A 21411-nucleotide genomic window follows, 5' to 3' on the forward strand; every position below is an offset into this window, starting at 1 on the left:
ACGGCATTTCAATTATTGTACCCAGTAACAGTAAGATAAATTAGTGTTTCTGTTAAGGATGTAAGGAGTAAACAGACAACATAATACCTACACAATACAGGTATAACCAACACATCCATATTGAGATTGATCTTCAGTTTGATCAAACAAATCATAGAGATAAATAATATTACAAATTGAAAGTAAAGGATATTAAAACATGTAAAAGGCAATACATGTGTACAGTAAAAAATTAAATAAAAAAATACTCACATTACAGCAAACTGTTTCTTTTAGAGAAAATTCACCTGCATTCACATTACTGCAACAAATTGAATAGCGTCCTACCTAGTCTCTAAGATTACATATGGAATTGTTTTAAGAAGGTCATACCATGGATAATTTAGCTATTTAATTTGGATTAAAAAAAAAAAAAAAAAGATAAAATATTGAATTTGGCCTTTACTACTATAGCCCATACGTGTTGAATAACACATTCATAAATGGCAAAATAGACAGTCCTAAAATAAATCATAAGGAATAAGGTTTTGAAGTGTCTGTCTATCAAGGGGATATAAGAAAGCTCAGGAAATGTATTTTTTTAAACACATATTTAACCCCTTATTTTGGTAGGCACAAAACTACCTCCATACTTCCATTCATTTGTATGGGTTACCTTTAGACTGGTCCAGTGACACTTGTGGGGGTCATAGAGCAAAACACGGAGAACACCATCATGTTCGTGAGTCTCCCCTTTCTGCAGTGGGGTCATATTAGTTTGTAGGCCAAACTGTTCAGATGCTACAGATGTTTGTGAGAAGACCGATTTTCAGGATGTCTCCTGGTCTGACAAACAGCGCTGTAGCTCCGCCACTTTCTACCGCAGATGTGGAAGGGCGACATAGGCGGATTGAGACGTAGCCCATGCTAGATATCTCTAGCTTAAACTGACAGATTTTGATGGGGATTTTTTTTATTACGTTACTTAGATTAAACACACCGGTGCGTCAATAGACTCAGGGTTTTTAACCTCAAGTTATTTAAGACTGAAAAAGGTCAAACTATCATGGGGTGAGTTTCCCAAAAACAAAGTAACTCTCCAGCATTTCCAGATTGCTATTAAAGTAACAGTCCAGTGTTTCCAGATAATTAATTACAATATCTGTGAAGTTTTCCTTCCAAAAAATGGTAAATAAGTATGTTAAAAAACGGCTTTTCTGTGTTGGAATGGTGTGGGTGTATACCGGCAACTAAAAATATTCATGAGAGTAGACATCTGATTGGCCAGCTCATCATCCTTTCTGCGGAAATAGCAAGGATTTTTTAAAACTGTCTGAGATACAAGTTTGTGGGGATTCTGAAGTATTTTTTCTCCAATTTATGCTTTGGCCACAAATATGAGTATAGGATGAGTCACGACATATGGGTTTGAGTTAACAGAATATTGAACTTTTAAAACATTCACTGGACAGTTACTTTAAGGCTGTGTTTACACAGGCAGCCCAATTCTGATCTTTTCCACTAATTTGACCAATCAGATTAAGCTCTTTTGCCATAATTGGGCAAAATATCAGAATTAGACTGCCTGTCTAAGGCTGTCTACACTTGACACTTACATGCGACTTCTGCTATCAGAATATGAAGATCGCAGTTCTAGACGCACAAAAGTCGCATTGTGGTCGGATTGTGTTCAGATCTGGCTGACCACATCAGGTGATGATCTGGGACACATCATCAGCACTCCACCCACACATTTCCAGAAGACTGTTTTGGGAGTGAGAAGCACCTTTTTTCATTAAATGTTGGAGGAAATACATTCATAGCGTGTGAGAAACGTGTTTGCTGGCTTTATAAATGCTAGCCAACTAGCTTATTTAGAAAAACAATGTTTTGTTTGGCTAGAGTTATGCTAACCTGTATGCAATCCCTTTAGTTTAGCTGACTAGTTGGCTACTGCCATCAAGTTGTTGTGTCAGATTTATATGCATAATGCATACTGGCATTTGAATATAGCATGGGAAAAGGGAATCCGGACACAATGTGGACACATTTAAATGTAGGTGTAGACGCATGACGTGTTCTTAATTCCATGATCAGAACTCCATGATCAGAATACAAAAGCTGCATGAACTGTCAAGTCTAGACACGGCGGGTAGGGGTTAAAGCGTTGAAGTAGTCTGAAATGTAATGTCTGAAATGTAATGTATATGATGAATTCCAAGAACAAGGAGTTCAGTCAGAAGGAAAATATCCTTTGAGGCTCAAAGAAAATAAAAAGGTGCTCAGTGCACACTCGGTCCTCGGGACCCCAAGGGGTGCACGTTTTGGTTTTTGCCCTAGCACTACACAGCTGATTCAAATAATCAACTAATCATCACCTTTGATCAGCTGTGTAGTGTTAGGGCAAAAACCAAAACGTGCACCCCTTGGGGTCCCGAGGACTGAATTTGGGAAACGCTGGTCTACTTGTTCACATTCACAATGGACAGCAAGGCATTAATGTTAATGACTGAGCGTGATGACTAGAGAGGAAGAGGCGAAGTTAGGAGGGTCCACTCCCGTCAATTTCTCCAAGCGGGAATACAGTGATAAGCAGTCTGCCTGCCTTCCCGTTTTTGGGACAACGGCTCCCATTGTTAGGGCGCAGACAAGACCATCTCGTCATTATGTACAGTATCTCTGCTACAGCCCTCATAACATCACTTTGCCAACCAGGGAAGGTAGAGGAGAACAAATAGAATCAAACGCTCGCTGTGGTAAACATTAACTTCTGGCAGTTTCTGATGCCAGTGCGGCATGTTGAATACATTTTCTTCCTATGAATTTGACTCTAACATTCAAACAGTTTTGGCTATAAGCTATTATTATTCCCCTCTATGATGATCACAAGCCGCATTAGAAGGGAGTGTCACAAAAAACACAATTTGGCCCCCATAAGAATATAGTTGAATAGCCATGTCATAGGGAGTGGAAAGGCTACCATGTCATACATTGGGAGTGTCAAAGGGAGTGGAAAGGCTATCCTTAGGGCTATGGAGTGGAAAGGCTATCCTTAGAAGGGCTCTGATAGCCCTTCTAAGGATAGCCTTCCCACTCCATATTTAATCTTGCTCTTGTGACTGATTGGGTTCGAACCAGGTCTCCTGCATGTCACAAGACTGTGTTAGCCCACTTAGCTAAAGCCTATAGGGATAAGTTCATGAAAAGGACAACACTGCTTACTTCATAAGTACCGCTTCCCCCTGATTCAGCGCATTCCAAGATTCAAACTCAGGACCTCTGCCTCGTAAACACACTTGACCGCGGTCCTGAAGCATTCCAACCCATCGTGCTATTAAAAAAAGGCTTTCAATTGCGCAATGGGCAACACTTCAGGCTGAGGAGTGAGTTTCACAGATCCCCATCTGCTACACTAATACAAGTCTTCAAGAACCAGCAAGGTTACTCATCCAAAGAGCATGGTTTAGTGATCCATGCTTATGTGATGAAAACCTGAAGACGTGTTAGTTTGACATTGTTTGTTCATGTTAGATGTGTGAGTTTCAAGCAGGGGCGGACTGGCCATCTGGCATTTCAGGCAAATGCCCGATGTGCTGGTCCATTTTTTAGCCGAGTGGGCCTGTCTAACTTGGGTTTTTTGTGCAAAATGATTATTATCTGGCTAATAAATGGGCCAGTCTGGGGGCCTCAAGGAAAATAATGGGCCTGTGTGTTAGAAATGCCAGGGCTGATTTTTGGTCCCAGTCCGCCCCGGATTTCAAGTCTCTGGCAAGGGTACTCATTATAAGAAAAACATGTGACTGATTGGGTTAAGACTGTGTTAGCCTGTTGAGCTAAAGCCTATGCACTGGTCCTGTGACTTGGATGGGTCTCTTCAAGGAGGTGGTCAAAGGGGGGTGAAGTATAACACAGGTGGTTCAGTGACCACGCTCATATGAAGAGTAATTTGTCTGAGACCTGAAAAATTGCATTGTCTGGTGCACAGGAGACCTGGGGTAGAACCCCATCAGTCAAACTAATACGTCTTCATGTCTCAGCCAAAGTTGCTCATCACATAGCCTCGCGAGCGGCCTGATCCGGAGAGCTTACATGAATGGTTTGCTACACAAGGTAATCAGTCTAGTAATTACGAGGATACTCATCACATGCATGGATAAACAAACCACCTCTGTTATACTCTCATTAAATGGGGTGCACAGATACTTCTGCTTCGGTTTGCCACAGAGTGTCGTGCAGTATGCCTGATTTCAAACCCAGTCAGTTATATTGGTGCCGTGATCTCCGAGTACGAGGTCTAAAGGGGGTGAAATGTAACCGAGGTGGTATGATGAACCATACTCTTTTGATGAGTAACCTTACTGGAGACTTAAAGACTTGTGTTAGCTTCCTGAATTCATCCCTATGGGCTTTAGCTAAGTGGGCTAACAGTCGTGACATGCAGGAGACTTCGTTCGAACCCAGTCAGTCACAAGAGCAAGATTAAATAGGGAGTGGAAAGGCTATCCTTAGAAATTGCTATTTAACTATATTCCTATGGGGGCCAAATTACATTTGTTGTGACACTCCTAACGCAGCGTGTGAGCATCTGAGGGGAACAGAAAGCCCATCTGCCAGAACCTTCTGTTTACTACAATGAGCATTTGATTTTATATGTTCTCCTCTACCTTTCCTGGCTGGCAAAGTACCAGGATGTTGTCTCTGGTTTTGAATCTGAGTTTAGATAACTGAATTTGAAAACTGAATCTGAATGCATCTGAGAAGTTGAATATATGAAACTTTGATTAAATACACCCACCAAATTGAGTAAACATACCTCAGTGTGTTCAAGAACGTTTTTGGGAAATGTGTCGTTCAGTACAAACCGTCATGCAACGTAGCAAACGTTGACGCAAACTGAACACACCCCTGGGTTGCATTAAAGTCACTCAATAGTTGCATGATTAAGCCTTGCAGCGTAAATGGTCTTTATGGAAAATATAGTTGCAGACAGTGTGCTCCAACTATGGTGGTTGAGATGGTCATTTTCTTTGGTGCATAGCCACAAGTCACCACCCTGTTTTGACATGAATCAGGGTCATGTTCAGAGATAAACCTTCGGGGGTACTACACAAACTAAATGTTCAGTTTCAAAATGTTCTGTTTCCCTGCCTATTGAACACAACCTAGCTCTCATGGAGGACCTTAAAGAGCGACTGTCCCTAAAAAGCAACTTCTCGTTTTGAAAATGGTCTAAGTAGCATCGATATGAGTCAAACATTTATTTTAGTGTCAAAATTTACTTCAAAAGTGTAAAGTGGGCTCCAAAATTATTGGCACCCCTGACTGGCAATGCACAAAACAATATAATTATAGAGATAAACTCAAAATACCAAAATGTGAAAAATACTGTACTTTATTAAAGTTTCAATGGAACCAACCAAAATCATACAATTATTTAATACAAAATAAATGTCACCAAAATCAAAGTTTCATAATTATTGGCACTCCTCATTTAGTACTTAGTGCAACCACCTCCGGCAAGGATAACAGCATGGAGACTTTTCCTGTAATGTTTGACAAGGTTAAGGAACACATTTGGAGGGACTTTGGACCATTCCTCTATGCAGATCCTTTCAAGATCTTTCACATTCTTGGGTTGGCGCTTATCAACTGCCCTCTTCAACTCAGCCCACAGATTTTCGATTGGATTGAGGTCCGGCGACTGAGATGGCCATGGCAGAACATTGATTTTGTTGTCACAGAACCATTTCTGTGTGGATCTTGAGGTTTGTTTTGGGTCATTGTCTTGTTGGAAAGTCCACCTACGGCCAAGTCCCAGCCTTCTGGTAGAGGCAACAAGATTGTCAGCCAAAATTGCCTGATACTTGGTGGAATTCATTATGCCATCAATCTTAACCAGTGCCCCTGGACCTCTGGAATTAAAACAGCCCCAAAACATCACTGACCCACCACCATATTTCACCGTGGGTATGAGGTGCCTCTCCTTGTATGCATCTGTTTCGACGCCAAACATGCCGATGCTGTATCTGACCAAAACGGTCTCATCTGACCAGAGCGCCTTATTCCAGTCATAATTTAAATGACATTTGGCAAACTCCAAGCGCTTGTGTCTGTGTCTTGGGGTCAGAATGGGTTTTCTTCTGGCAACCCTTCCAAAGAGCCTGTGGTTGTGGAAGTGGTGTCTGATGGTGCTTTTTGAAACCTGGTGACCCCAAGGCCTGCAATTCTTTCACAGTGATTCTTGGGGATTTTGTCTTCTCTCACCATCGTCCTCCCTATCCTGGGGGGCAAAATGCATCTGCGTCCTCTACCCGTGAGGTTTCCAACTGTTCCATATCTTTTAAATGTTTTAATAATTGCCCTGACAGTGCTCAGTGGTATATTCAATCGTTTGTGGATCTTCTTGTAGCCATTACCAGATTTATGAAGGTCTACAACCATCTGTCTCTTTTGAACTGCCAGTTATTTTGTTTTCTTCATGGTGTTGGATGACAAAGGGATATTGCATGCGTGTCACCTCATTTTTATACCCTAATGAAACAGGAAGTGATGTAATGGCTCAATGTAGTTCCTTAAGACTTCAACTTAATTTAATTCCTGGTTTAATTTTGGTAGATGTTATTTACAATCATCTTTAAGGGTGCCCATTAATTGTGAAACCTTGATTTGGAGGACATTGATTTTAATTAAATTAATAAATAATTTTGGTGGGTTCCATTGGAACATTAATATAGTACAGTATTTCTCACATGTTGGTATTTTGAGTTTCTCTATAATTATACTGTTTATATTTTTTAAAGTATTGTTTGTGCATTACCAGTAAGGGGTGCCAGTAATTTTGGAGCCCACTGTAGGTTAATTTGTCATAAAGTCAGTCTCGTCCAAAACGGATATTTGCGAGATGATACAAAATAAATAAAAATGATGTCACGGAATGAAGGCTATCGTAACAGTTTTCCGTGGGTTGGGTTTATTTTAATCCTGCCCACAGCTGGCAGCACCCAAGTAAATCATCAATTCGGACCACAGCTGCACACTACCCAATCATAATGCCTATGGGGCTAGTTAGGGACCATCAGTAAATTACACAATGTACATAGGTCAATATTTTTAAAAGGTCAATATCTCAAAATTTCAATGATTTTAAAACCTCTAACCAAATATAAAATTTTAGAAATTCATATACAAATATTGAAAGCATTTAATGAGACAACTATTAATGCTATTAATGAGAAAATATTTTTCCATTTACATTGTGTAATTTATTGACGGTCCCTACTATTCCCAGAGATAGGCTATCCAAAGTCAAACCAACTTTGCCACGGTAGCACACCAGCTGGCTGAAGCTAATTGGCTAACTAATTTGGCTAACTGTTCCCATCTGCGAACACACAAATCAAACCAGACCACGAACCAACTCACATTTGAATTCAGTCATGGCCACTAGCATTTCTTAATGAACCAAGTCTAAAACAATGCCAAATTAGGAAGTGCAGTTGCCTTTTAAGACCAAAGATCTAGTACATGTTTAGATATAATCCAGTTCACCCAGTCTGTAACAAGTGGGTTTGAGGCAGCAATAATGAAAAGGACTTGGTGCTATAGAAACCAAGAGAGAGAACATGAAGGTGATTTCTGGTCATGCTCATTAATTACAGGACCTAACTTTTCCAATGGAAAAGGTAAATGAAGTAAAGGACAGGTAAATTACTTTACTGAACAAGTTCTGGTAAAAACTTTCAAAACGTTTCACACCATTCTACCATAATGAACGAGAACCCAAAGAATTGGTCTTCTCTCCAAGAATTAATGAAAGGGAGTGTAAATAATAAAACAGTGATTCCCCTCACAACAGAGGAGAACAAAGCTTGTTAGTGTGCTTATGTACACAATTTTGAAGTTTTGAAAACTTAAATGAGTGTACGCATCAACAGTATACCTGGATTTAGAGTTTTGGTTTATTTTTAAAATAATTTAATGTCCAACTATGACTTAAAAATCAATACCACTCAAATCTAGTCCTGGGCCTAGAAAGAATACACAATACTTATGAAGGACATGCTCCTAGAGAAAGTACGATCACCTATGGCCGCAAATATTGAGGCAGTTTAGCCTATAATAATGCACCAAACCAGATGTGGCACATCTTACAGTAGCCTACAATTAGCTAAATATAACTCAATTGATTAAACAAGAAAGTGATTTCAATATGACTGAAATACGTAGTCTAATATCTATCTTACAATATAGTCATCTCGGTTTTCATTTTAAGCCTGTTTTGTCATTGCTTCGCTTGTTTGTAGCGTTGCAAACTTTGTAGACTATATGTATTCAACTATGAAGTTAACAGCGGTCAAAGAGACAAACACTTTGTGTTTAACTGAGATAGTGTGTAAAGTGATGCGGGAGGGTGAAAGATCTGACACACTTTAGCTATTCTACGAGTGGTCTGAAGCAGTTGTTAGATTACGAGTGTTTTCAAATGCAAGTTAGTAATGATGGTTTTGGGAAACAGCTCTGAGATTTACTGATGCTCCTACGAAGTTTCTAACGAACTTGGGAAACCCGGCCCTGGAGGCATGCAGGCTTTTGTCCTCTCATTCAATCTGGTTAATCGGTGTCAAATCATGTCAATTGGAAATGGTCCCTCTCAGAAATTGGAAAATGTTCTGGGTTTGGGGCTGTCCAAGATCTCAGTCATATAATATGACCATGGTCTTGTTGGATATGCTTACATTTAAGTTATATTCATATATATATATATATATATATATATATATATATATATATATATATATATATATATATATATATATATATATATATATATATATATATATATATATATATATATATATATATATATTATCAGCATACAAAGAGAAGCCAAGCCCGGTGTTCTTACCACATTAAGTCTGTGCCATCTCTAACATGTGGTCCCACAGTTGTGGTCCAGGAGAACTAGAGGCTGCAGGTTTGAGGAGTGTCAGAGCATGAAGGATCGATTGAGCAACACAAGGCCTATGGGACTGCCAAATCTGACCATGAACCAGTTGCCACTGTCAGTACCACTCACCTTTTGTTCAAACAACCAGTTACTTCTGATCCAAGACCAGAATCTGGGTACCAGAACCAGGAGTAAGGGGATTCTATGGGCACAAATCAAATGCAAAAATAGGTGAAATATGTATATACATAAAGCAGTCATCACTGGCCCCCTTGTCACTATAAAATGCAGCATCTCTCTCTAATCCTCTTGGCCAAACTTATCCTTTTCTTCTTGCCGTTTTTCTCTTTACTGTCCTCCATCTTTCTCGCTCGGATTTCTCTCATCAAGTCAAAGAATACCTGCAAAGACGAGTATAAACACAGTCCGTCTACAGATATGGCACCATGTTACTATGTAACATCCAAGACAACCTTCTCTGCAGTTTGTGAATGTAGAGGAGCTGGGAGCAGACTGCTGAGCCCTGGTTGGTAGATGCAACCCGCCTCAACCCGTCTGACTCACCTTGTCGACATTGGCACGGGTTTTGGCAGAGGTCTCCACGTAGCACACGCCCCACTGCTCAGCACGCGCCTTGGCCTCTTCCGCGCTGACCTGCCGCCGGTCCTCCAAGTCAGACTTGTTCCCCACCAGGAGGAAGGGTGCACTCTCATCCTCCTTCACCCGCAAGATCTGCTCCCTGCAGAGCAGAGTCATTAGATGACAGTGGACCTATGACATTTAACAACTATGGGACTATGACATGTAACCACATGGAGTTGTCGTGCTGCTCAACCTGAAGTCTGCTGTAGCTGCAAACGACTCTGCCTCAGTGATGGAGAAGACACAGAGGAAGCCCTCCCCACTGCGGAAGTAGTTGTCCCGGATGGCAGCATAGTCCTCTTGTCCTGCAGTGTCCAGGATGTCTATCTGGACCTCCTCCCCGTCCAGAACTACCTTTTTCCTGTAGCTGTCCGCTTTGGTTGGTTCATAGTCCTCAACAAACTAAGGGGGTAGCATCAACACACAATCAATTACTACCAAGTGAGTTTATGCACACAACCGCAAAATTGGGGTAATGAGATAAGCCTAGATCAAGGCCGGCCAAACTGACGTTTGGTTTAGACCGCCAGAAGGTTCCTGGAATATTTTTGTATCTTGTCAACTGAACGTGCCGCTTAGTTCATAGAACCATAGTTACGTGAGTAAACTCAGATATCCGCCATAGCGGTTTCATACAGACAGAGCGGTTTCAGTTCTCTTTGTACAAATTTGGCTTTAACTTTTGAACGGTTGTGACACGTACATGTTTTCTTTTTGGGGGGGGGGGGGGGGGGATTCTCTACAGCGCTCACCAGTCGCGCAGGAGACATAAGGGACTTCCTTTCTACACAAACAATAATTACCTGATGAGCTTCCCTGATGTTTTCCTGAACTTCCCAATACATTTGATGCATTTCAGTCACATACTGATGCAAATAGTAACTCCATTACCATATTCAAGTTATGACATATTTTCTTATTAGCCTTATGAACATAGAAATGTACCTGCAGTTTCTGTGCTACAATGGTTAAAAAGACCATAAAATGAAAAAGAAAATTGGATATCGGTATCAGCCCAGAACATCCACATCGGTGCATCCCTAACTTGAACATCTAAATTCAGACAGAATGTAGAAATGATAATGGACCTATATATTTTGAAATAACTTCTGGATAACAGATGTTTATGGCCTACAACCAACTATCTAGGCCAGGGGTGGCCAAACTTTTTGGCTCGAGGGCCAAATCTATATCCATCTATCTATATATTGATTTGGCACTCGAGCCAAAAAGCTTGCCCACCCCTGGCCTAGTTGGATGTAGGCCAAAAACGTATGTTATCCAGAAGAGAAGTAGGCCTCCCAAAACAGCCAACCTTGACTGAAAAACATGCTCTTCTGACAAATATTATTTCTTACCTCGTCATACATGAACTGCAGAGTGAGGGCTGACTTCCCCACTCCACCACTGCCCACCATGATCACTTTGTGGAGGGCCAGAGAGTTCTGTCCTTTGGGCTTTGCTGCTGCCATGGTGGTTCACTCCAAGTAGAGAGGGATTAAGGAGAGGAAGAGGTTCGGGAAGGAACCAGGAGGGGGAAGAGGGAGGATCGGAGGGTAAGACAGATAGATTGGACAGCAGACTCCCAACTGCAACGTGAGGCAGATTGAGCTTGTCCCCTAGAATGAAAAAAAAAAAGGAGACATAACATGACGAGTTGCAGTATATTAAAGACATAATTCACACCGCTGCATTGTGCACTACTGCCACAAGGGAGCACTCTCACAGCAGTTTTAAGACAAACTTGGCTGGATCAATGAAAAACTGAGAATTTAGAAAAATGTATGTTGACATTTCAAAACATTTTACGTTACAGCCTTATTCTAAAATGGATTTAAAAAAGGTATTTTCCTCAATCTATACACAATACCCCATAATAACAAAGCAAAAACAGTTTCCTATTATTTGCTTATTTATTACAAATAAAAACAGAAAAACCTTATTTACATAAGTATTCAGACCCTTTGCTATGAGACTCGAAATTGAGCAAAGGTGCATCCTGTTCCATTTATCATCCTTGAGAACCATCCCTACGGTGAAGCATGGTGGTGGCAGCATCAAGCTGTGGGGATGTTTTTCAGCGGCAGGGACTGTGAGACTAGTCAGGATCAAGGGAAAGATGAACGGAGCAAAGTACAGCGAGATCCTTGATGAAAACCTGCTCCAGAGCACTCAGGACCTCAGACTGGGGCGAAGGTTCACCTTCCAACAGGACAACGACCCTAAGCACACAGCAAAGACAACGCAGGAGTGGCTTCGTGACAAGTCTCTGAATGTCCTTGAGTGGCCCAGCCAGAGCTCGGACTTGAACCCGATCGAACATCTATGGAGAGACCTGAAAATAGCTGTGCAGCGACACTCCCCATCCAACCTGACTGAGCTTGAGAGGATCTGCAGAGAAGAATGGGAGAAACTCCCCAACTACAGGTGTGCCAAGCTTGTAGCGTCATACCCAAGAAGACTCGAGGCTGTAATCGCTGCCAAAGGTTCTTCAACAAAGTACTGCGTAAAGGGTCTGAATACTTATGTAAATGTGATCTGTTTTTTATTTTTAATACATTTGCAAACATTTCTAAAAACCTGTTTTTGCTTTGTCATTATGGGGTATTGTGTGTAGATTGATGAGGGGGGGAAACTATTTAATCCATTTTAGAATAAGGCTGTAATGTAACAAAATGTGGGAAAAGTCAAGGGGTCTGAATACTTTCCGAATTCACTGTATGTCCTGATTCCAAACAAGGATTGGTTAGCATTCCGTCCATTAAAAATAAGAAATAGGACGCTGTAAGGGAAGAAAGAGAGCGGCAATGTGTCAGGGAAATAAAGATCTAAGCTAGGTTCAGTGGAACTAAGTGAAATGTCAAGTGCTGTATGGTGTTTTTGATACAGACGTGGGCGTAATGCCCTACATGTGTATCTAAGTGGAAGAAAGCACCATCTCTGCTTCTAGAAAAGCAGGGCTACTGCATCAAGACGCAAACCGTCCCATATGGCAACAGTTGATTCCTTGACAAAACACTGAATAACGTTAGAGGCTAGGTAGTTAGCTAATGTTACCAGGACACAACGAACTGAAAAGCCCTTGCTAATAAATATTATAATTAGCTAGAGTTAAGAAAATGCTAGCTAGATTGTTTCACTGATTTAGCTAGATAACGTTAGCTACCTGCCATTTCACTAGGAAGCCAACCTAGCTAGCTAGTTAACGTTAGCTCGTTTTGCAGACGCTAAGCAAGCTAACGTCACCTAGCTAAGCTAGTTATCGTAGTTGGCTACATTACAAACTAGCTAGTTTCCCATACTAAAACAACGAGATGTACTGTAGCTAGCTAGCTACTTTAGCCAGGTGACTAACGTTAGCTAACTTGTTCTTCAAAGTGCGGTAGAAGGTTGGGCTAGCTAGCATGCATTGGAAATACCCTTACCTTGGGACAATTTGGGCGACACAGGCTACAAAAATGACAGCTGGTAGCGAGGAAATCGTTCATTTATCCTCTTCTCGCGATCCTGGCAACAAGACAAGAGCCAGTCAAGTCTTCTTCGTTGGCATCTTCTTCTTCTATGATATCATGGTGGTCCGCAAACTATATTTTAAGTCATGCCGCCACCTCCTGTGCTGGAATGTACGATCAATCATGATCTGTCCAATTCTGTATTACCATGAAAATTCAAAACCAAATAAATTCCTAACTTCTACCACACCCTCCCCCCTCCCGAACCCCATTAAACTTGATCTATATCATGCTGAAACACTCCACCCTTAGGATTGTTCAGCATGTCAACAACCATTTCAACAGTAACATCTGTTACCCCCAATATCTATTTGCCGTCTCCACAATAACCTTAAACCTGGCATTTCTGCTTTCCACAACCCGAGTCGTATTGATAACCTTACCAATAAAAGCTATGAAGTCAACTTTATTCATTATCAAAGTGTCCTTTGACACCGCACATTCTGAACAGGCCTCGAAACCATGCCAGGACCATCAGAAGCACCAGCCCGACAGTAAATACACATACTACAGGTACATCCATGTAAACTCCATCAATCTACACTGTAGTTCTACCAATCTGTTTTAAAGCCTCTGCATACGATACATCATGACTGATCCTATATCTCTGAGCTTCTCTACCCTCTCTCTGTACCTGACATCCACCAAATGCTGCACTGTGTTCTCCCCCACAATTACAGCACTTAACCTTCACATTTTTATTGTTTTATTTAACCAGGTAAGCCAGTTGAGAACAAGTTCTCATTTACAACTGCGACCTGGCCAAGATAAAGCAAAGCAGTGCGATAAAAACAACAACAACACAGAGTTACATATGGAATAAACAAAACGTACAGTCAAAAATACAACAGAAAATATATATACAGTGTGTTCAAATGTAGCAAGTTATGGAGGTAAGGCAATAAATAGGCCATAGTGCAAAATAATTACAATTAGTATTAACACTGGAATGATAGATGTGCAAGAGATGATGTGCAAATAGAGATACTGGGGTGCAAATGAGCAAAATAAATAACAATATGGGGATAAGGTAGTTGGGTGGGCTAATTTCAGATGGGCTGTGTACAGGTGCAGTGATCGGTAAGGTGCTCTGACAACTGATGCTTAAAGTTAGTGAGGGAGATAAGAGTCTTCAGCTTCAGAGATTTTTGCAATTCGTTCCAGTCATTGGCAGCAGAGAACTGGAAGGAATGGCGGCCAAAGGAGGTGTTGGCTTTGGGGATGACCAGTGAGATATACCTGCTGGAGCGCATACTACGGGTGGGTGTTGCTATGGTGACCAATGAGCTAAGATAAGGCGGGGATTTGCCTAGCAGTGATTTATAGATGGCCTGGAGCCAGTGGGTTTGGCGACGAATATGTAGTGAGGACCAGCCAACAAGAGCGTACAGGTCACAGTGGTGGGTAGTATATGGGGCTTTGGTGGCAAAACAGATGGCACTGTGATAGACTACATCCAATTTGCTGAGTAGAGTGTTGGAGGCTATTTTGTAAATGACATCGCCGAAGTCAAGGATCGGTAGGATAGTCAGTTTTACGAGGGCATGTTTGGCAGCATGAGTGAAGGAGGCTTTGTTGTGAAATAGGAAGCCGATTCTAGATTTTACTTTGGATTGGAGATGCTTAATGTGAGTCTGGAAGGAGAGTTTACAGTCTAACCAGACACCTAGGTATTTGTAGTTGTCCACATACTCTAGGTCAGACCCGTCGAGAGTAGTGATTCTAGTCGGGTGGGCGGGTGCCAGCAGCCACACCCGTCGCTATGGGCGGGCCATAGGGGGCCGCGCCCGCCCCCCAAAATGCTTGTGCCCCCCCCCACTTGAGGGAATTTATTATTAAATATACGTACTGTAGGCTAATAATAATTGTGCCCTGCCCTCCCATGCATTTCATATGCCCCCCTTAAGACTGAGGTCTGGCGACGGGTCTGCCAGCAGCGTTCGATTGAAGAGCATGCATTTAGTTTTACTAGTGTTTAAGAGCAGTTGGAGGCTACTGAAGGAGTGTTGTATGGCATTGAAGCACATTGCTTCCACATTCACCGTAATCATGTGCCCCTCCACACTTGGCACATCTTTTATTTTCTTTACACTGAGCAGCTACATGTCCCATTCTTTGGCATTTAAAACACTGCAGTGCATATGGGACAAATTCTCTAACATTCAAACTAAGGAGTCCTATCTGTACTTTTCTCTGCAAGACTTTCTCAAACCTCAGCATCACTGATAAGCTTTCACTTCTTTGACCCTCTTTCCTACTGATCAACCTTTTGGCCTCAATCACTCTGCCTCCCTTCACATTTTCACATTATCTGTGGACATAGATATTGGGACCCCAGTGATGACTCCCCTCAATCTAGCATAAGCACCAGGGACATGGCTTTTAATCTTCTTCCCATTAAGCTTTTCCATTTCCAAAATATTATCTTGCTGAGCCTGGCTACCACACAATATTAACAATTCGCATTCCAGCACAGCTGTTGCTTCACAAACTTTTTCTCCATTTCCTCCATTTCGTCCGCACTACTCGCCGCCAATTCCCATTCCCCAAATGGGAATCCGACCACCTCTTCTTTGGTATAATGGCGTTCGCAACAATTATATGTGCATTCCACCACCTACTTTACAGGTGGATAATAAAGATCCCAAAAAGGAAATAATGCAGGGTAAAGATCATATATATATATATATATATATAAAAAATACAACAATTCCATGCAAACTATCAATAACAGAATTTAAATGAAACTAACTCTGCCTGCTTTTCTGTTCTAATCAGGTCCCTACACAGGCTCAGAAGGATCCCGTGAGGGCGGGACATTTTCTGGCGACAGTAGTCCTTGCAGTGCTTCTGCCGTGAAGTCTTGGAGGCCTAAAAACTTCTCAGCTGCAGATATAATGATGTCCAGCTGCTTGGGCTTCTTGGATATTTGTGCAGTACAATTAATAACGGAGGCTATAAATGCTACAAAATCCACCATCTTCACAATAAATGTATTCAGATAATTTGACTGACGTATAACATTTGCAACTGGTTGCGGTGCATCCACCGCCATATCTTCTTCAGAACTGTGGCCTCTTGCCCCTTCAACTCTCCTCACTGCCTCCACATAGGAGATGTGCTGTACAGCCATGATCCTTGGCACATCAACCTCTTTCACCTTAACAAGGCACTCAGGGAATTCGGGAATATGATCCCCACCACAGTTGCAACATTTTACATTCACAGACTCTTCAATAACATATTCCTTCCGTCTGCAAACATTTGACACGTGGCCAAACTTTGTACATTTCTTGCATTGCATTGGGTATTGCACGAACGCTCTTACGGCATATCTTATATATTCCAGCTTTACAAAGGGTGGTAGATACTCTTCATCAACCATCAATAATAGAGATACACTTTGCTCCTTTTTCCCATTCTCCATATGGGTCAAGCAACGTGCATGAACTACTCCTGGACATTTTTGCCTAAGATATTGATTATCAATGTCCAACGGGACGCCAGAGATAACACCTTTTACCGGTGCCCTGCTCCGAAAATCAAAGCTGTCCACGATATTTTTGCGACCCACAATGCACACTCCTTTTGCTCTTTAGATACACACAATATCAACACCATACCACTCCTGGTTACTTTGACTGCATCCACTTTTCCCAACGCCTTCTTCACCATCCTCGTGACTTCAAAAGGGTTTCCCAAATGAACAGCCTTATTCAAAATACGTACTCTGACCTTTTCGAATCGACTCTACAAACTAGACGGGTGGGAGTATTTGAACATTGATGACAGACACTGTCAAAATAACAAATAGATTATCTAAATGGCCAATTCACTACATGCCGAAAAGGACAGTGTCAATAATTCCTAACACAACTGAGTCTAGAGAGCCCTGGCACAACAGGTCACTCAAGCCTAATCTCTCCTGAAAATGAGCAACCAGGGCCACGTTCAGTAGCCAAATGTTGTCGAACGTTACAGATAGAAATGCCATGAAGAGAGACAACATTAGGACCGGCTCCAGGAATAAGCGACAAAAGCGGTTGCTTAGGGCCCCTGGCCGCCAGGGGATTTTTGGGAACTCAGTCCGGGTCTCAAATTACTGTTGAGAGTTAGAATAGTAGAATACACAAGGTGCACGTTCGACATTTGGTTGTGCATCAGCAAGTTCTCTCTTGTTATGTCAGTCACTTAATTAGCCATGTCAGCAAACAATGTTTAGATTGGTAAGTTAGTCTAGCCAGCTATCTAAACTTGTAGTAATCATGGCCGAATACCGACCGGTACTAACCGGGCACGCAGGTCATGCCCACTCATATAGGTCATGCTCACTCATATATCATTAACATGGCATAAGTCATGGCAAAATGTGTAAAATTGCAGGAAATTAGCTTTAAAATTGCAAAAATTATCTCTGACCCATGGCAAAATGAGTAGAATTACATGAACATTGTTATGAAATTTCAAAATGTTCTCTCCGCCCCATGGTAAAATGTGTAGAACTGCTGAAAACTTGCTTTAATACTGCAATATTTTCTCGTCACCCCATGGCAAAATGTGTAGAACTGCAGGTGACTGTAAGTCGCTTTGGATAAAAGCGTCTGCTAAATGGCATATTATTATTATTATTATTAAGAGGGTGGCCACTAAAATGTTTTGCCCGCGAGGGGAGCGGGGGCAACCAAATCTCGCTTAGAGCCCCCAAATGGCTAGACATGATTCCTTGTTCTACTGCTGCATTTACACAGGCAGCCCAATTCTATTATAGTTTGCCCAAATATTGGCAAAAGAGCTGATCTGGTTGGTCAAAAGACCAATTAGCTAAAAAAAAAGATTGGAATTGGGCTGCCTGTGTAAACGCAGCCTAAATGTCAGAGAGGCATGTTTGTTCTAGCTTACATAACATATATTTCTATCTGAACGTTACAAAACATTGTTTCCTGCTGAACGCTCCCCAAGTACCAACCAGAACAGGTTAGGGGGATACTTCGGGATTTTGGCAATGAGGCCCTTTATCTACCTCTCCAGAGTCAGATGTGGATACCATTCTTATGTCTCTGTGCCCAGCATGAAGGAAGTTAGAGGTAGTTTTGCAAGCCAACGCTAACATACTGGACACAGAGTCATAAAAATGGTATCCACGAGTTTGTCTGACTCTGGGGAAGTAGATAAAGGGCATTTTTGCCAAAATCCCAAAGTATTAAAGCCTGACACTGGGATATCCAAAATGCAAATAAACCGGTATTTCATCATTTAACATGAATATTTCACTAAATAATCAATACTTCTCAATAGTTATTGTATCAATGGCCAATGCAAAGGCTATTACATTTCACAATATCAGGATATAATATCACATAAACATTTAAAGCTGCAATATGCAACTTTTTGGGCAACTCACCAAATTCACATAGAAATGTGTGTTGTAGATCTGTCATTCTCATTGAAAGCAAGTCCAAGAAGCGGTAGAACTGTTCTATGTGCGCTATTCCTATGTTCTCCGTTCTTAAGTTTAATTTGCTTGTTTCACTTTCAGTTTTGTACAACAGCTTCAAACAGCTGAAAATACAATATTTTTGGTTATGGAAAATATGTTTCACAGCGGTTTAGATGGTACAATGATTTTCTAAACTATACTTGCTTGTTTTGTAAAATAAAACTGAAATTAGGCAAACTATTACAATTTTAGCAACTAGGAAATGGCGATTTCTGCATAGATTTCTGCATAGTGCATCTTTAAGGAATAAAGACATTAGGAAACACACCCTTCAACATAGAACAGCCCTAATTAAGATAACTTAATGTAGGTAGGCCGTGACTGGCCTCACACCTAAAAGTTGGATGCAATCCGCCAACCAAATTCCAAAGAAGAAGAAAAACAAAGAACATTATTAAGTGCTTGCACCTGCTGGATAACTATGTGGACGTGACCAATATATGCGCACTCTGCAATAAATGAGTCCAGTCCACAAACAATCCGCGGTGAGTAAGCTACAGGTTGGCGATATGCAATCTATACTCTAAATAGCCTAAACAGTGTTACAATTGGAATGTGCTTGAAATCGTTAGACAAATGAACAAACATTAGCAAACAGTATGTGTTTGGCGCGAAATGAAGGGATGGGGTGATGAAATAATGTATATAAACCCTGGATGTGATTAATATGTATTGGCCAATGAGAGTCTTTGAAGCCACCTGTAGGCCATATTGGCACTCCCCAGATGAGGCAGTCCTCCATAGGAATGAATTAATTCCAAAGTATTTCAATGTATCAAGGACAAAATTACATATACCGGGTATGTAAGTATTTTTGTTTTGTTTTATTGCGGACAGTGACATTTTAAATATTCAAAAAATTATACTTTAAAAATGTTTTATATTTTTCATTTGTTTAGCTCACACAATATAATTTAAATATTAAGGTGTCTGTAAAATAATTAACGTACAATTATTATTTTTGGACATTAATTAATGCATTTCTATAGCTTCCAAAATACTTTTCACAGCGGTGGGGGAGTGCCAAAATGGAGGCGCAGGGTCTTCAAAACAGCTCCCCCTGTCAGTCATCTACTGTGTATATTTAAATCATTGGTGTCCTGTCCGACTTGATGGACGCTCTCCTGTGCGCGTCATCACACCATTTTTTTGTTGTTGTTGACCTGTTTCAGAGTAGGCTTATTTTTGAGGGAACCCAACAGTTTATTTCATTCTGAAACCGCATCTGCACCAACTTCTGGTTCAAGATGGAATTGAAGATGGCAGGTGAGAGATGTGCTTGGCTAGTCTGATTAATTAATTGGTATATACAGCCTGAAACTAATGACTGCAAAATCGTGTAAACGTTCCTTACAAGGCAGTGTTTAATAAAAATTACATCTGAACTTATTCTACTGGTTGTCCGTGGTGTTGGTCCTTCAAATGGTCGAAATTTTAGACAAAATATCCACAGGAAAGTATTGTTTACTTGACTTTTTAGAGCGCTGGTACTGAAGTAGAAATTTCTACTATCAACTGGCACATGCGCAAAAGCATGTAAACACCTGCTGACTTCAGTTAGTATGCATGCATTGGGTGCATGTAGGCTACTTCCATCTTGTGCATGAGCAAACACCTGTGCACATGATGCATGCATACTAACTGAAGGCAGCAGGTATTTACATGGTGTTGCGCATGTGCCAGGTGATAGAAATGTAAACTTCAGTACTCTGCACTAAAAAATCGTGTAAACAATACTTTCCTGTGGATATGTTGTCTCAAATTGGGAGGGGCTGAAGGACAAACTGTACAGACAACACAAGAGTAAGTTCAAACGTATTTTATTCAACATTCTGGCTTTTAAAGAACAATTACACAATTTTGCAGTCATTAGTTTCGGGCTGTATACCAGCTAATTGTGCATTACAGCCTGCTCAATCAGACTAGTGCTTGGTGAACTAATGTAATTCAGAGAGGGAAACAGAGGTAAATATTCAAGATGTTGTAATTGAGGGAAGAAATTGAATGCAGATATTTAACTAATAGAGGCTCAGCCTGGTGTTTGACCCCATTCACACCACACACAAGGCAATTGTTATTTCCAGTCTGCTGTCTTCTGTTTGATGTCGCCATACAATGTTTTTGTATCTTAAGCTCTTAATTTTCTGCCCATCAGTGGTTGGGAGTAAATCCTTCATTTCTCACCTGCACACAAAATATGCAGAAAAGACATGGAATGAGACCTTTAAACTGGTTCGCAGGTGTATGGTAAGTATTAATGAAATATTTCTGAAATAATCCTCCAATGTCATATGTTTCACCTAGCCCAGGTTCAAGACAGAGTTTGTATCTCAGTCTAGCACTATAACACTAACCCACCATGCAACTTATTTACCAACCTGATTCTGTGCCTGTTTGGCAATGCTTTTCCCACTTCGGAGGGTAAGTCAGTGGGTTGGTAATGCATCATTTGCATTTGCTGAGCAGTGCCCGTGCAGAAAATAATTTAATCCAATTGTTAGATGTCTTTGCCTGACAAGGTCAAGTTAGGATGTGTCAGTTATCCTGTGAGAGCTTTTGTTCTGAAAATATTACGGTGTTTTAGGTGTCAAGCTTATGTCATGTTGCAGCAGTGTGTAGGAGGGAGATTCCTAGATGTGTGCAGGAGGGCATGAGACAAAGGAATGCATAGTATTGGTGGAGAAAGTTGTGTGTGTGTGTGTGTGTTAGCTGTGGGGGTGCCCAATGGGCTGGAGATCAGAGATGGCTGGTGAGAGAAAGGCAGGTTGAGGTTGCCAGGGTCAGAGTACATTTACATTTTAGTCATTTAGCAGACGCTCTTATCCAGAGCGACT

General features: G+C 41.1%; 1 protein-coding gene across 1 annotated transcript; it reads right to left on the bottom strand.

Annotated features, from left to right (window-relative positions):
* Positions 1 to 8867: 8867 nt before the first annotated feature.
* On the bottom strand, positions 8868 to 13062 carry LOC311144082 (ras-related protein Ral-A-like). Its single transcript, XM_084180040.1, has 5 exons — positions 12994 to 13062; positions 10927 to 11187; positions 9762 to 9970; positions 9491 to 9665; positions 8868 to 9327 (listed from the first exon to the last, which is right to left on the bottom strand). The coding sequence occupies exons 2-5, from the start codon at positions 11038 to 11040 to the stop codon at positions 9205 to 9207; spliced, it is 621 nt and encodes a 206-aa protein (XP_084036166.1). The 5' UTR covers positions 11041 to 11187; positions 12994 to 13062; the 3' UTR covers positions 8868 to 9204.
* Between the last annotated feature and the right edge of the window lie 8349 nt (positions 13063 to 21411).

Source organism: Coregonus lavaretus (genome assembly GCF_964263955.1).
Source record: "Coregonus lavaretus genome assembly, chromosome: 2".
Lineage (NCBI taxonomy): Eukaryota > Metazoa > Chordata > Actinopteri > Salmoniformes > Salmonidae > Coregonus > Coregonus lavaretus.

Excerpts from the sequence above, each read along its gene's own strand:
- LOC311144082 (XM_084180040.1), bottom strand. The coding sequence starts at position 11,040 with ATGGCAGCAGCAAAGCCCAAAGGACAGAACTCTCTGGCCCTCCACAAA. Across the intron at positions 9,971-10,926 it reads TGCAGTTCATGTATGACGAG|TTTGTTGAGGACTATGAACC; the intron begins GTAAGAAATAAT and ends CTACCCCCTTAG. Across the intron at positions 9,666-9,761 it reads GCAGCTACAGCAGACTTCAG|GGAGCAGATCTTGCGGGTGA; the intron begins GTTGAGCAGCAC and ends TCTGCTCTGCAG.